The 12779-nt window shown below is 42.2% G+C and overlaps 1 protein-coding gene across 5 annotated transcripts in view; it reads left to right on the top strand.

Moving 5' to 3' along the window:
• LOC119854938 (EF-hand calcium-binding domain-containing protein 6-like) overlaps window positions 1-12779 on the top strand; it is a 94995-nt gene that overhangs the window by 20382 nt on the left and 61834 nt on the right. For 4 of the 5 annotated variants that reach the window (XR_005292691.2, XM_038400208.2, XM_038400207.2 and 1 more), the window contains exons 5-10: window positions 3478-3654; window positions 4274-4411; window positions 6054-6154; window positions 8027-8169; window positions 9491-9687; window positions 12379-12501. Coding sequence is in view for 4 of the 5 variants with exons in the window: in XM_038400208.2 (XP_038256136.1) it covers window positions 3478-3654; window positions 4274-4411; window positions 6054-6154; window positions 8027-8169; window positions 9491-9687; window positions 12379-12501 (879 nt within the window). In the remaining variant the exon portion in view is untranslated. The remainder of the gene's footprint in view (window positions 1-3477; window positions 3655-4273; window positions 4412-6053; window positions 6155-8026; window positions 8170-9490; window positions 9688-12378; window positions 12502-12779) is intronic. The other variant, XM_038400209.2, reaches the window with a different exon arrangement.

The raw sequence follows: 12779 nt of genomic DNA, 5'->3' as shown, positions 1-12779 counted from the left end.
TAATAAATTTGTTAGTCTCTAAGGTGCCACAAGTACTCCTTTTCTTTTTAAGAATATCTGAGGAACAGTGGAGGATGGGGTGGGGGGGGGAGAAATAACATGGGGAAATAGTTTTACTTTGTGTAATGACTCATCCATTCCCAGTCTCTAAGCAAGCCATTTACAACACACACTTTGCTTCTCTACAAAAGAAAAAGGACACTAAGCTATCTAAACGACTACATGCCACAAGGGGCCACAACAGTGGTTCCCGTAACCCACCCAGCAATATTGTTAATCTATCCAACTATACTCTTAGGACAGATTCTTCTGCTGGGCTATCTCAGGGCCTCTCCTTTTGCCCCTCCACCCCCACAAACATGATACAGTTCTGTGGTGACCTAGAATCCTATTTTCGACATCTCAGACTCAAGGAATATTTCCAACACACCTCTGATCAACATATTAACCCACAGAGACCTTCCTACCAACACTACAAAAAGTAGGATTCTGGGTGGACTCCTCCTGAAGGTTGAAACAGCAGCCTGGACTTCTACATAGAGTGCTTCTGCCGACGTGCATGAGCTGAAATTGTGGAAAAGCAGCATCACTTGCCCCATAACCTCAGCCGTGCAGAACACAATGCCATCCAAGGCCTTAGAAACAACTCTGACATCAGAATCAAAAAGGCTGACAAAGGAGGTGCTGTCGTCATCATGAATAGGTCGGAGTATGAACAAGAGGCTACTAGGCAGCTCTCCAACACCACTTTCTACAAGCCGTTACCCTCTGATCCCACTGAGAGTTACCAAAAGAAACTACAGCATTTGCTCAAGAAACTCCCTGAAAAAGCACAAGAACAAATCCGCACAGACACACCCCTAGAACCCCGACCTGGGGTATTCTATCTGCTACCCAAGATCCATAAACCTGGAAATCCTGGACGCCCCATCATCTCAGGCATTCGCACCCTGACACCAGGATTGTCTGGCTATGTAGACTCCCTCCTCAGGCCCTATGTTACCAGCATTCCCAGCTATCTTCGAGACACCACTGACTTCCTGAGGAAACTACAATCCATTGGTGATCTTCCTAAAAACACCATCCTAGCCACTATGGATGTAGAAGCCCTCTACACCAACATTCCACACAAAGATGGGCTACAAGCCATCAGGAACAGTATCCCCGATAATGTCATGGCTAACCTGGTGGCTGAACTTTGTGACTTTGTCCTCACCCATAACTGTTTCACGTTTGGGGACAACGTATACCTTCAAATCAGTGGCACTGCGATGGGTACCCGCATGGCCCCACAGTATGCCAACATTTTTATAGCTGACTTAGAACAACGCTTCCTCAGCTCTTGTCTCCTAATGCCCCTACTCTACTTGCGCTACATTGATGACATCTTCATCATCTGGACCCATGGCAAAGAAGCCCTTGAGGAATTCCCCACCATGATTTCAACAATTTCCATCCCACCATCAACCTCAGCCTGGACCAGTCCACACAAGAGATCCACTTCCTGGACACTATGGTGCTAATAAGCGATGGTCACATAAACACCACCCTATATCGGAAACCTACTGACCGCTATTCCTACCTACATGCCTCTAGCTTTCATCCAGATCATACCACACGATCCATTGTCTACAGCCAAGCTCTACGATATAACCGCATTTGCTCCAACCCCTCAGACAGAGACAAACACCTACAAGATCTCTATCATGCATTCCTACAACTACAATACTCACCTGCTAAAGTGAAGAAACAGATTGACAGAGCCTGAAGAGTACCCAGAAGTCACCTACTACAGGACAGGCCCAACAAAGAAAATAACAGAAAGCCACTAGCCATCACCTTCAGCCCCCAACTAAAACCTCTCCAACGCATCATTAAGGATCTACAACCTATCCTGAAGGATGACCCATCACTCTCACAGATCTTGGAAGACAGGCCAGTCCTTGCTTACAGACAGCCCCCCAACCTGAAGCAAATACTCACCAGCAAACACACACCACACAACAGAACCACTAACCCAGGAACCTATCCTTGCAACAAAGCCCGTTGCCAACTCTGTCCACATATCTATTCAGGGGACACCATCATAGGGCCTAATCACATCAGCCACACTATCAGAGGCTCGTTCACCTGCGCATCTACCAATGTGATATGTGCCAGCAATGCCCCTCTGCCATATACATTGGTCAAATTGGACAGTCTCTATGTAAAAGAATGAATGGACACAAATCAGACGTCAAGAATTATAACATTCAAAAACCAGTTGGAGAACACTTCAATCTCTCTGGTCACTCGATCACAGACCTAAGAGTGGCTATCCTTCAACAAAAAAGCTTCAAAAACAGACTCCAACGGGAGACTGCTGTATTGGAATTAATTTGCAAACTGGATACAATTAATTTAGGCTTGAATAGAGACTGGGAATGGATGAGTCATTACACAAAGTAAAACTATTTCCCCATGTTATTTCTCCCCCCCACCCCCCACTGTTCCTCAGATATTCTTGTTAACTGCTGGAAATAGCCTACCTTGCTTGTCACCATGAAAGGTTTTCCTCCTTCCCCCCCCCCCCCGCTGCTGGTGATGGCTTATGTTAAGTGATCACTCTCCTTACAGTGTGTATGATAAACCCATTGTTTCATGTTCACTGTGTGTGTATATCAATCTCCCCTCTGTTTTTTCCACCAAATGCATCCGATGAAGTGAGCTGTAGCTCACGAAAGCTTATGCTCAAATAAATTTGTTAGTCTCTAAGGTGCCACAAATACTCCTTTTATTTTTAGAGAATGCAGTGTGGACATGGCAGCTAATGATCCAAATTATTGCCTGGACACTTCCTTGAATGCCTCCTGGGTTTGTGTAGGGGAGGGAGCCAATCAGGCACCATGAGGCTACTATCTGTTGAACCCCTTGAGATGGGACTTCCTGTGACGTTTACAGGGGAGGGTAAGCTAATTACAGCTGCTGGGTGGCAGTTGGGATGTGCTTGCTGCCTGGCAACCTGGGGCTTAGCTGCAACTTGAAGAAATCTGTCAAGAATAAAATCTTACTCTGGCGGTGTTGGTGATGCATTTAATCATAGGGCAGTGGGAACTCCTCAAGCTAGGCTGGATAGGCTCTGCATCTGCGGTTTTGAATCATATACAATATGATCTTTTGCCAGCCAACTTTGAGATTTCACCGGGCTCCACTGTTGTGGTGCATGCAGCTCAGCCATAGTCAATCACTAGTTGAATGTTAATGGAGTTAATACCAACTAATTTTAGTGCATTTAGTGCAAGTATTAATATATATGTCATTGCCACTTAATGGCTTTCTCCTCTGTATGTGAGCTGAGGTAATGGAAGAAAGAAGTGTTGAAAGGAAAAAGTTTGATTTGTTTGGTGTGCTCCTCCATTAGTATGTGATCTATCTCTTTTATGTCACTGAAGAGAATGCAAACTAAAAACAAACATTCACAACCCTGCATTGTAACAGGCTTAAGCTACAGGGCAAAGCCATTATCAAGTTTGAAGAGTTATATGCAGCAATTCGTGATCCTGCTACTTCTGGGGCTCCAGCCTGGCTTGATCCCATCAACCACAGACAGGGGGACAGAATCATGATGACTGCATCACAGGTGCATGCACAACTACAAGAAAAAGCAAAACAAAGGTATAAGCGCTTCTGCAGCAATCATAGATTTTATGGCTAAAAGGGACCATTGTGATCATCTAGTCTGATCTCCTGTGTAACACTGATACCAGAAACTTCCCCCAGTGATTCCTGCATCAATCCCAACCATTTGTGGCAGAATTAGAGTATATCTTTTAGAAAGTCATCCGATCTTGATTTAAAGATTCCAAATGATGGAGAATTTACCACATCCCTTGATACGTTTCTTCTAATGTTAAATGCTCTCATTAGTAAAAGGTTCAGGATTTATCAGGCTTGACCCTGGCAGCATCCAAATCTATAGAATGGGATCAGGAGGGAGGGGGAAGTATCCTTTTACAAAGTAGACCACATAAAGAGGGCTCAAGACTCACTGTCTGAGGATTTAAAAAGAAAACCAAACCAAACCTACCCTCTTGATTCTTTTCCACTGCTAAGGGATGACGCAACTGTAGAGAAACCCCCAAGTACATATCAGGATCAATTTTTTTTTCTTTTAAATCAAAATGTTATAATTCTGTGTTCGTAAGAGAATGAGGAATTTCTGTGTTGCAGGCATAGGGTAAGTTTCATAAAGGTGAAAAGTATCAAGGATCATATTGTCTTCTGTTGGAAATAGGTCCCTGGATATTGCTGATCTGATGCCCCAGAAGAACCCAGGTGATGACATCAGGGTTCTAATGCCTGAGTTTAAGAACATACTTAACAAACTAGGTTTTCACATTGGAAGTGAGGAGTTTGAAAAGCTTTGGAGAAGGTAACATCAGATTCAAGTTTTAGATAATATTCTCATTCCCATTTAAAAAAAATAAAGAGCACCCCTCTGGTGTTAGGTGGTGGACTTGTGAGGGTATGTGTGTATGATGCTGGGTGTGGGGCCAGATAAGGGAGGACAAGGTAAATGGAGAGAACCTGGTCAGTGTAAGAAATACAAATAGCCACTTTCACTGTCATTGAGCTAGTTCCTATCATATTAGCCACAGGGAAGATACTTAGTCCAGGCACAGGGTAGAGGACTCCGCTGACCACTCATGGGCCCTAATCTGCAGCTGCTCTGCATACAGGACTCTCAGTGAAGTCATTGGGAGTTCCATACATAAAATAGCTGCAGAACAGGGTCTGCTCCAGTATGTGTAACCAGTTAGTGCAGCCAATAGGCAAACACTAATGTTTCTTAACTGGTGCAAAAGCAGTGTGATGATGCTTTCCATAGAAATACATGAATTTCATTACATTCATTACATCAATACATGAATTGTTCATGTATTCATCAATACATGAATTACAGGTCACATGAATTTTCAGTAGTTCAATATAGTTATAACAGCAGGTCTGCTGCAAGGAAGGATCATTCATACTGTAGTTTCCATTATAAACCTGATTTATAGACTTATCAGTGTTTGTAAAGTGCTATGAGATCCTTGGATGGAAGGGGCTATGTAAGTGCAGGTATTATTATAACGGCATGCTCTCAATTATCCAAATAGCCTGGGGAACACAGATTTTATTCAGATAATTGAGAGTTTGGATAATCGAAAGGGCAGTGCAGGGAGCCCTCTGCAGTCGTGGACCTGCTCACTCACTCCCATGACAGCGGGGCTGCCAAGGGTTCCTGTGCTGCCCTCCCTTCCAAGGTCTCTGCTTTGCCTTGCCAGGACTGCAGCCTTCCCTGCACCTTGTGCCTGCCAGGATTGGGTGTCACTGGCCCTGTGTCACAGTCCTGCTGTCATGGAAATGAGTGAATAATGCAGAGGTTTGGATAATAGGGTTTCAGATAATTGGAAGTATATGCAAAAAGAAAAGGAGTACTTGTGGCACCTTAGAGACTAACAAATTTATTAGCGCATAAGCTTTCGTGAGCTACCGCTCAATGCATCCGATGAAGTGAGCTGTAGCTCACGAAAGCTTATGCTCTATTAAATTTGTTAGTCTCTAAGGTGCCACAAGTACTCCTTTTCTTTTTGCGAATACAGACTAACATGGCTGCTACTCTGAAACTTGGAAGTATATGGTATTAGGTCAAATCATGACTCCTGAACATGAAGTTCAGAGCCCATCTGCTGCTCCATGCTCTCAGTGGAAGCAGAGGAATGGGGAGCAGTTGAGGACTCAGGATTTGGCCTATTGATTTTATTCTTTTATCTATTACAATAAAAGGCTAATGTGCTTACCATTAGGTACCACTGCCTCTATTCTAATATTGTGGGAACAGCTGGGAGTGTCGTCTCTCTATTGTTCAGTTTTTGGTTGTTGGAAAACCTGCTCCACTGGGTTGACTCTGCTGACATTTTGTCAGTGATTGATGTTCACAGGAAGGTGACAAATGCGGAGGAAGCGTGAATTGTTCTCTAAGAAAGGAGCTAAATCTGATAATGGCTTTCTCTTCTTGCTTTTTGCAGGTATGACACAGAAGGAACAGGAGTTCTGAAAGGAGATATACTATTTAAAAAATTAGGAGCTGAGCTCCAAAATGGATCTTCAAACAATGCTAAAATTTCTGGTAAAAAAACAAACAAACAAACCCCAATATATCTGATAATTGAATCCATAGCTTTCAGTAACCTTCATGGCAATCAGAAAAAAACGGTCATTGAAAGTGAATCGCTTCTGGGATTGGTTATGGATACACCTCTAGACAACTGGCTCAGAAGTAGTCAAGTCTTAAAATAGTTACTTTCTATCTGTTGGCTGTCTGGTAGCCTCTGTGAAATGAATTTTGTGGTTTTAGTTCAGTTATTATTGGACTAAGTATCCACATCACAAATCTTCCACCATATTTGTTGTTTACTAACACCATCCTCCACCATTCTCTCTGAGGATTTTTTATAGTACTTATCAGAATAGCATTTAAGCACTAAACAATTTAGATCCTCCAAGTATTGTCTATAGAATACTTATAGTTGATTATACTGGTTGCTTTTCCTAGGTTCCAGGAGTTTTTCTTCTTTGTGTCAATGTGTACTTAAATATCCTGCATGATATGATGTTATCTATGCACAGACACCATGCTTATCTACTCAATTGCCTGTCTGCAACATCAGGGGTAGAATCATCAGGACTTTTGGTTCCAAAAACAAGGCATCTACTATTTGAGTTAAAGAAAAACCTTTGTTACAAATAACTGTAAGGCTTTTATTCTCTTTATACAACACTTACAAGAGGGCAATATCCTCATGAACAGGTCTGACAGTTGATCAAGTAACACGTACATTAGCAAATATATTACAAATACAGCAATCAGACCTGCAGTGAGAGTACCTGTAATGTAAGCCTCTGTCATAGGGTCCAGCCTTCAAGCTTAGGGATAGACATTGGGAGCCTAATGCTCTCTGCCTTCAGTTTCAGAGAAGCATACAAATGTGTGGCTTGGTGTATGAAGGATCTGCCTTGAATTCACTCATGAGCAGAGACTAAAGACTGAATGGCTGTGGAGGAGGAATTGCTCTCTCACATCTCAGGGTGGTCCCTCAAGGTCAGGGTTAAAGCATATTGGTGGTGCAGTGTGGGGAAGCTTGCACTGATGCTGGCTTGCACTGTAGAACAGGTGTCATCAAACTTTTTTATTCTGTACATCACTTCTTGAGATCCTTTTATGGGACACCTCCCCTCCTAACTGTCTGGTCCTGATTTCTCATATTCACTCTACTGGAGACAAGATGAAAATAACTTCACTTAAAAGCAACCAGTGCAGCTGCATGGTTATTTCTCTTCACCTTAAGAAAAGGAGTACTTGTGGCACCTTAGAGACTAACAAATTTATTTGAGCATAAGCTTTCGTGAGACTAACACGGCTGCTACTCTGAAACTTCTCTTCACCTTGTATCTTTCTTACTTATTTTGCTGTAGATGTAGATCTCTGCTTGTTCCCTGCAGCCCCCACTGTTCTAATCTTCCCATCTCACTTTGCAGTGAGTTGGAAAGATTTTTAGTTCTGTCCTCCTGTGTGTGTGTTACCCCCTCAAAATTTAGTGTCATTTGCAAATCTGTTCATGGTTAAATTTACACCCAAGAAACACTTTGCAAAGAAAGCAACAAAGGAGTTCTGCAAGGTGCAGAGAAGTGATGTCTTTAACTTTAATTGGATAAAAAAAGTACCTGGAACACCTGAATGAATCTTAGGCTGTGGTCTAACTAACAGGAGGCATCACTAATTGAAGAGAGATGGTTTAGCCCCCACTTAGGCTTATCAGTAGGGCTTATCGTAACTAAGTCAGGGAGAGTTAATGCTGTCTTTCCATCCTTTGACTCCTTCAGTACTACACAGTTTCAGTGCATTAGAGTCCTGTTATCTTTCTCAACATATTGCCCATCTTCTTTTTGTTAATATTAAATAGATAATGTTTAAACTTTTCTTTTTATATCACGACTGAAGGGCAAAGCAGAGAAATCTCGAAAGCAGAGTGGGAACGCAGAGCTTCACTTGACATAGAAAGGTGGCTGAAAGATAAATTCAGAGAAGGATTTAGAAACATGAAAGAAGAATTTGAAAAACACGACCCACAAAAAACAGGCAAGGTAAAATGCTTTTTGGTCTGTGAATCGGTTCTAAGTGGAGAAGCGCCCACAGCAAATGATCTGGAGGTATTGTGTGGGCTGTAATGAGATGTGAAGCAAGGACTGTTGAATCCAAACCCCAATACACTAACCAGCCAGCTGGGATTACTCAGTAGGGTTACTTAGATAAGCAAGAAGAACATTATTTGGTCCTTTGCGTTTATCAGTATAGCAGTAATCTCCACTTTTGTTGCCAGATTTCTGGCAAATGTATCCATTAATGTTTATATCCATCACTATGGTGGATGTGATGCTTCTCATAAGAAAATGGTCCCTTTTATATTAATAGGCACTAACAATTTGAGTAGCAAGTGTTTATTCCAAACATTTAGAAAAGCAGGACCAAGGCAAGCAGTTTAGCAAGGCTGATAAAATATAAAGGAGAGGACCAAACAAACAAACCCGAAGTGTTTGCAATCTCTATTCATTATACTTGACACTTTTTATTAAGTTCCCAATGGTGGCCCAAGAGTATGAGTACTGACTCAGGGCAGACTGTTAAAAACCAGGGCACAAACCCCAAATTGGTTGTGAATTCTGATATTCGATTTCACCAATCAACTGCACCAAGTGCAAACTCTTCAGGCACATTATCATCCTTAAACGGGGTCCCAGACAGTACCCTCGGACATTCTGGCCTATCTTGCCGTCCATGGGAGCATATCCCTGTCGTAGATGGCCTTTAAGACCAAGAATCACAACAATATTCAGGTTATTCCTCATCACAAAGGACCAGTCACTCACTTTCCCCAGGTCATTTTCCCGTAGATCTCACACCAAAGACAGTGCTTGTAGCCAGACCTGTAATGAACTATATGAAGATTTATTAAATAATAAAATAATACTAGAGAGTTATTTACAAGGTTACTCAATGCAATCCTGACATGCTACCAATTCTGGGGCTTGCAGATAGGCCTTAAGCTAAGCCTGCTCCAGGGGGAATTCTTCCTTGGCTGGATCTGCAGCAGGACAAAAGATCCACAGTGGAGGGGAGAACTCCTATCAATGGGACTGCTCATGGAGTAAAGTACTGTTCATTGGATGAAACCCTGGTTTCACGGAAACCAATATGAACGTTGCCATTGACTTCAGTGGAGCAGGGATTTTTGCCCATTACGAGTAAGGTGGCTGAATGTTGCCCTTGAACACTGAATAAATGCAGTGATCATGCAACAGAATAAGTAATGAGAAAGCTCATCAATGATGTTCTTCATATTAAAGTTTTATTTAAATAAAGTGAAATCTGATTCACTTCTTTCTTTTTTGTTTTGTTTTTTGGAAGGTGGGAAAAGAATCCTTCTTGTCAATCCTACAAAAATTTGACATGAATCTCAAAAAGGAGCATTTTAACCTTTTCCTGGCAAGATGTGGCCTTGAAAACAGCCAAACTGGGATCAATTATTTGGATCGTCTAAGGAACTTCCAGGATCGTAGTGACAGAGGGATCACACACAAAATTCTCTCTAATCCCAAGCATAAGTTCGTATGAAGTCATCGCTTATTTATCATTGCTTTCTCTAATTACATGGCTTTAGTAGAGCTGCACCCATTTTCACAAGTAGAATTAAGCCCGATGACTCTGATCAGAGAGAGAAGTGATAATGCAAACTAACGGCCCTTATCCAGTTGAAAGTCGACTCTGTGATTTCCATAGGCCTCCTATGCTCTGCATCTGTGGAGGCTGCGCCTAATTTTTATGGGGTGCTTTGTGAAGTGGAGGCTTTCTTGCCTGACTAACAATGACAACCAGGGAAGAGTTAAAAGGCTGAAATATTGCATTTCTAGCTGACAGCATTGTTTCTGTCATCCAATGGCTCATCAAGCCTACACCCTACCCTCTTCCCCTACAATGCTCCTGGAAAAATGGCAGATGGAATTACAGCAGGGCTCCCCTCTCCCTCCACATCCCCAAAAGAGAACCTCTCCCTTCTGGTGAGTGGGAAAGGTCTCAATGCAAAGGTTTTTGTTGGTTTGTGTTTTTAAGAAAACCGTCCCTTAAACCAGGACAATGCACATCCCTCATTGGGGGCACCACTAAGGGCTAGCGGTTATTCTGAACCGTGGCCTATAGAAATTTCCATGTGCTGCATGGTTCCCATTTGGAATAGGGGTGCTGGGATATGGACCATTAGGGAATATTGTACCACAGTGGGAGAAGCACAAATTTGCTTAGGCTCATTTTCCCCAGAGCAGTTCTCCAGCAAACACAAGTTTATTTTAACATTGGCCTTCTGAAGCAGGATGACTTTTTTCCCCTGAATAAGTGGCTTGGAACAGAGCCATAAGCCATGGCCTTCCACAGCTTGCATGATTTGGAAAGCTGGAGATTACTACTACTAGATAGGGCTGACTGAATCTGCCTCCATGACAAGATAAGTAACCTGAAATAACCATGGTAACAAACAGTAAAACTTCCATTTAGTCTTTGGAGAGACTCCCTTGTCAGTCTGAGCCATGCTTCCTGCGTGCTGTTCTCCTGCCCTCTGCTGTGGGAGTTTCAGTACCAGAAGAACTTTTAAAGACTGTCACAAAATTCAGCTGAACATTAACAAAATGTGAACAGAAAAGTAACGGACCATGAGTAAATGAATTATTTCACTATCCTATTTAATGAAATACTTACTCCATTTAAATGAAGTTTATTTTTCAGAAATAGATAATACCATTTTCCTTTTCAAATCTTCATATTTTTAAAATGTCTTTAATACCATTTTGTATTCACAACAAAATAATGTGGCCAACGCTGTCGTTACTGTTGTTATTTGCTAAGCACCAGTAATATGCTCGATGCTGTGCAAGACAACCTGTGGCCCAGAGATGTTACAAACTAAAATATAAACAAATAAGACCAGATGTATTGGAGACCCACAGAAAGGAGCTACCATTGTTAATTCAGATTTTATTCTGGATTTTTATCATCATCATGTGGAACTATTACTGTTCTCATTGGTTACGAACACTTGGGCCTTTGATCCTTGCATCAGATTCATCTGAAGTGTGTATAAATTCTTAGAAAGGTACTGTCATGTTCTGTTGCTCAGAGCAAAATTCTGATGTCTTGTTGTGCTGGAGCACTGGGTGGGGGAAGAGGACAGGTGACCCTATTCTCCCCTAGCTCATCTTTGCAGAAGCAGGACAGAAGACACCTTGTATTTCCATGAGCAGTTGAAGGAGTTGGCTGGCATATCTGGAGGCACTCCATAGCCCTAAGCTGGTGTGGTCTACTAAAATTGGAGCATGGCACAGAGCCTGAGCCGTTGCACAGGTGCACACCCTGTCAGCAGGCATTGAGAGAAGTGCACATGACTCTGGTTTGGAACAGCAGTAGGGGGCATAGCTGAGCACCCTTGGTTGATCCAAAGCCCATGGAAATAAATGGAAAAACTCTCTCTGATGTCAGTGGGGTTTGGCTTAAGCCCATTGTACTAATCCTATTTTGCTCTGCTTTAGCATAATGACTTCAGGGCTCTTTGTTTAGCCATCATCACTGACCTACCTAAGAATGCACATCATAATAGTAAAGGCAGGATTTGGCCTTAATATTTTTCTCAGCTTTCTGTTCCTCAGTTATCCTGACCAGGCCGCAGAGGCTTTTGGTGTCACTAAAAGAAGCTCTGTGTTAGCATGATTTAGAGAGCCCGCAGGGTGTGCAGGAATGGCTGAGCACAGAGGAGTATCTTATCATCTTCTTCTTCTCAGACCAACATCTAGAAATAACATTCCAACAGCCCATCCATCGGTGGTCTGTTGCTGATGGTGTCCTAGTAATGATAGCCTGTAAGCTGTAGAATGGAATTATTGTAAACACACCAAAGGTGTGTTTGTAGTGATTCATATCCACAGCCAGTTCCTGAACAATAGCACAGATCAAGCCTTCTAGCCATAACGTGTATGGAGAAGTGGGAGCTAGTACATTATTTTTGAAAGCATGGTTATACTTTGGAAAGTGACCGTAGTTATGACACTGTGTTGTTCCATGTTTATTCTCTCTTGGCACCTTCCAGAGCTGGGAGCTGGCTAGCCAGCAAGCATTTCAGTTCCATTGAATCTGGATTTTTGGGTGAAACACTATTCTGTCAGAAAACTCTTGACTAGCTCTAGCTGCAGCACAAGAATATCAATAGAACAGAGAAGATGTGTGTGATATCTGTATTAATCCTTGCTTTTAAGTTGCATCCTTTGTAGATTTCATCATGAAGGAAGCATCAGCCCAGCTTCCACTCTGACTGCAATTGAAGCCAAGTTGGCAAATTTGTTTCAGTCTGATTTCCTTTCACTCTTGGCCACATTTCAGTAAGTGTCTGATCAAATTTTTTCTTATTTTTATGACCAATTGTGAGCTAGAACTGTTGAAGATGCTAAAATAGAGAGAATCCACAAACACTGGAAATACAAATTTAGAATGAAAGAGAAGGAGTTTTTACAGGAGACAATGTTTTAGGCCCTGATCCTGCAATATGCAGGGGTGCAACTGTGTGGATCCCCCTGCAGGGTTATTGATGTTGCATAGGTTGATATCAGTTGGACTCTGCAGTGGGGTTCTGTATAGATAAGATCCCTTTGCAGGCCTG

The sequence above is a fragment of the Dermochelys coriacea genome, chromosome 4 (assembly GCF_009764565.3).
Source record: "Dermochelys coriacea isolate rDerCor1 chromosome 4, rDerCor1.pri.v4, whole genome shotgun sequence".
NCBI classification, from domain to species: Eukaryota; Metazoa; Chordata; order Testudines; family Dermochelyidae; genus Dermochelys; species Dermochelys coriacea.
Note: the sequence above shows the minus strand (reverse complement) of the source record. Positions and strands in the feature narration are given on the sequence as shown.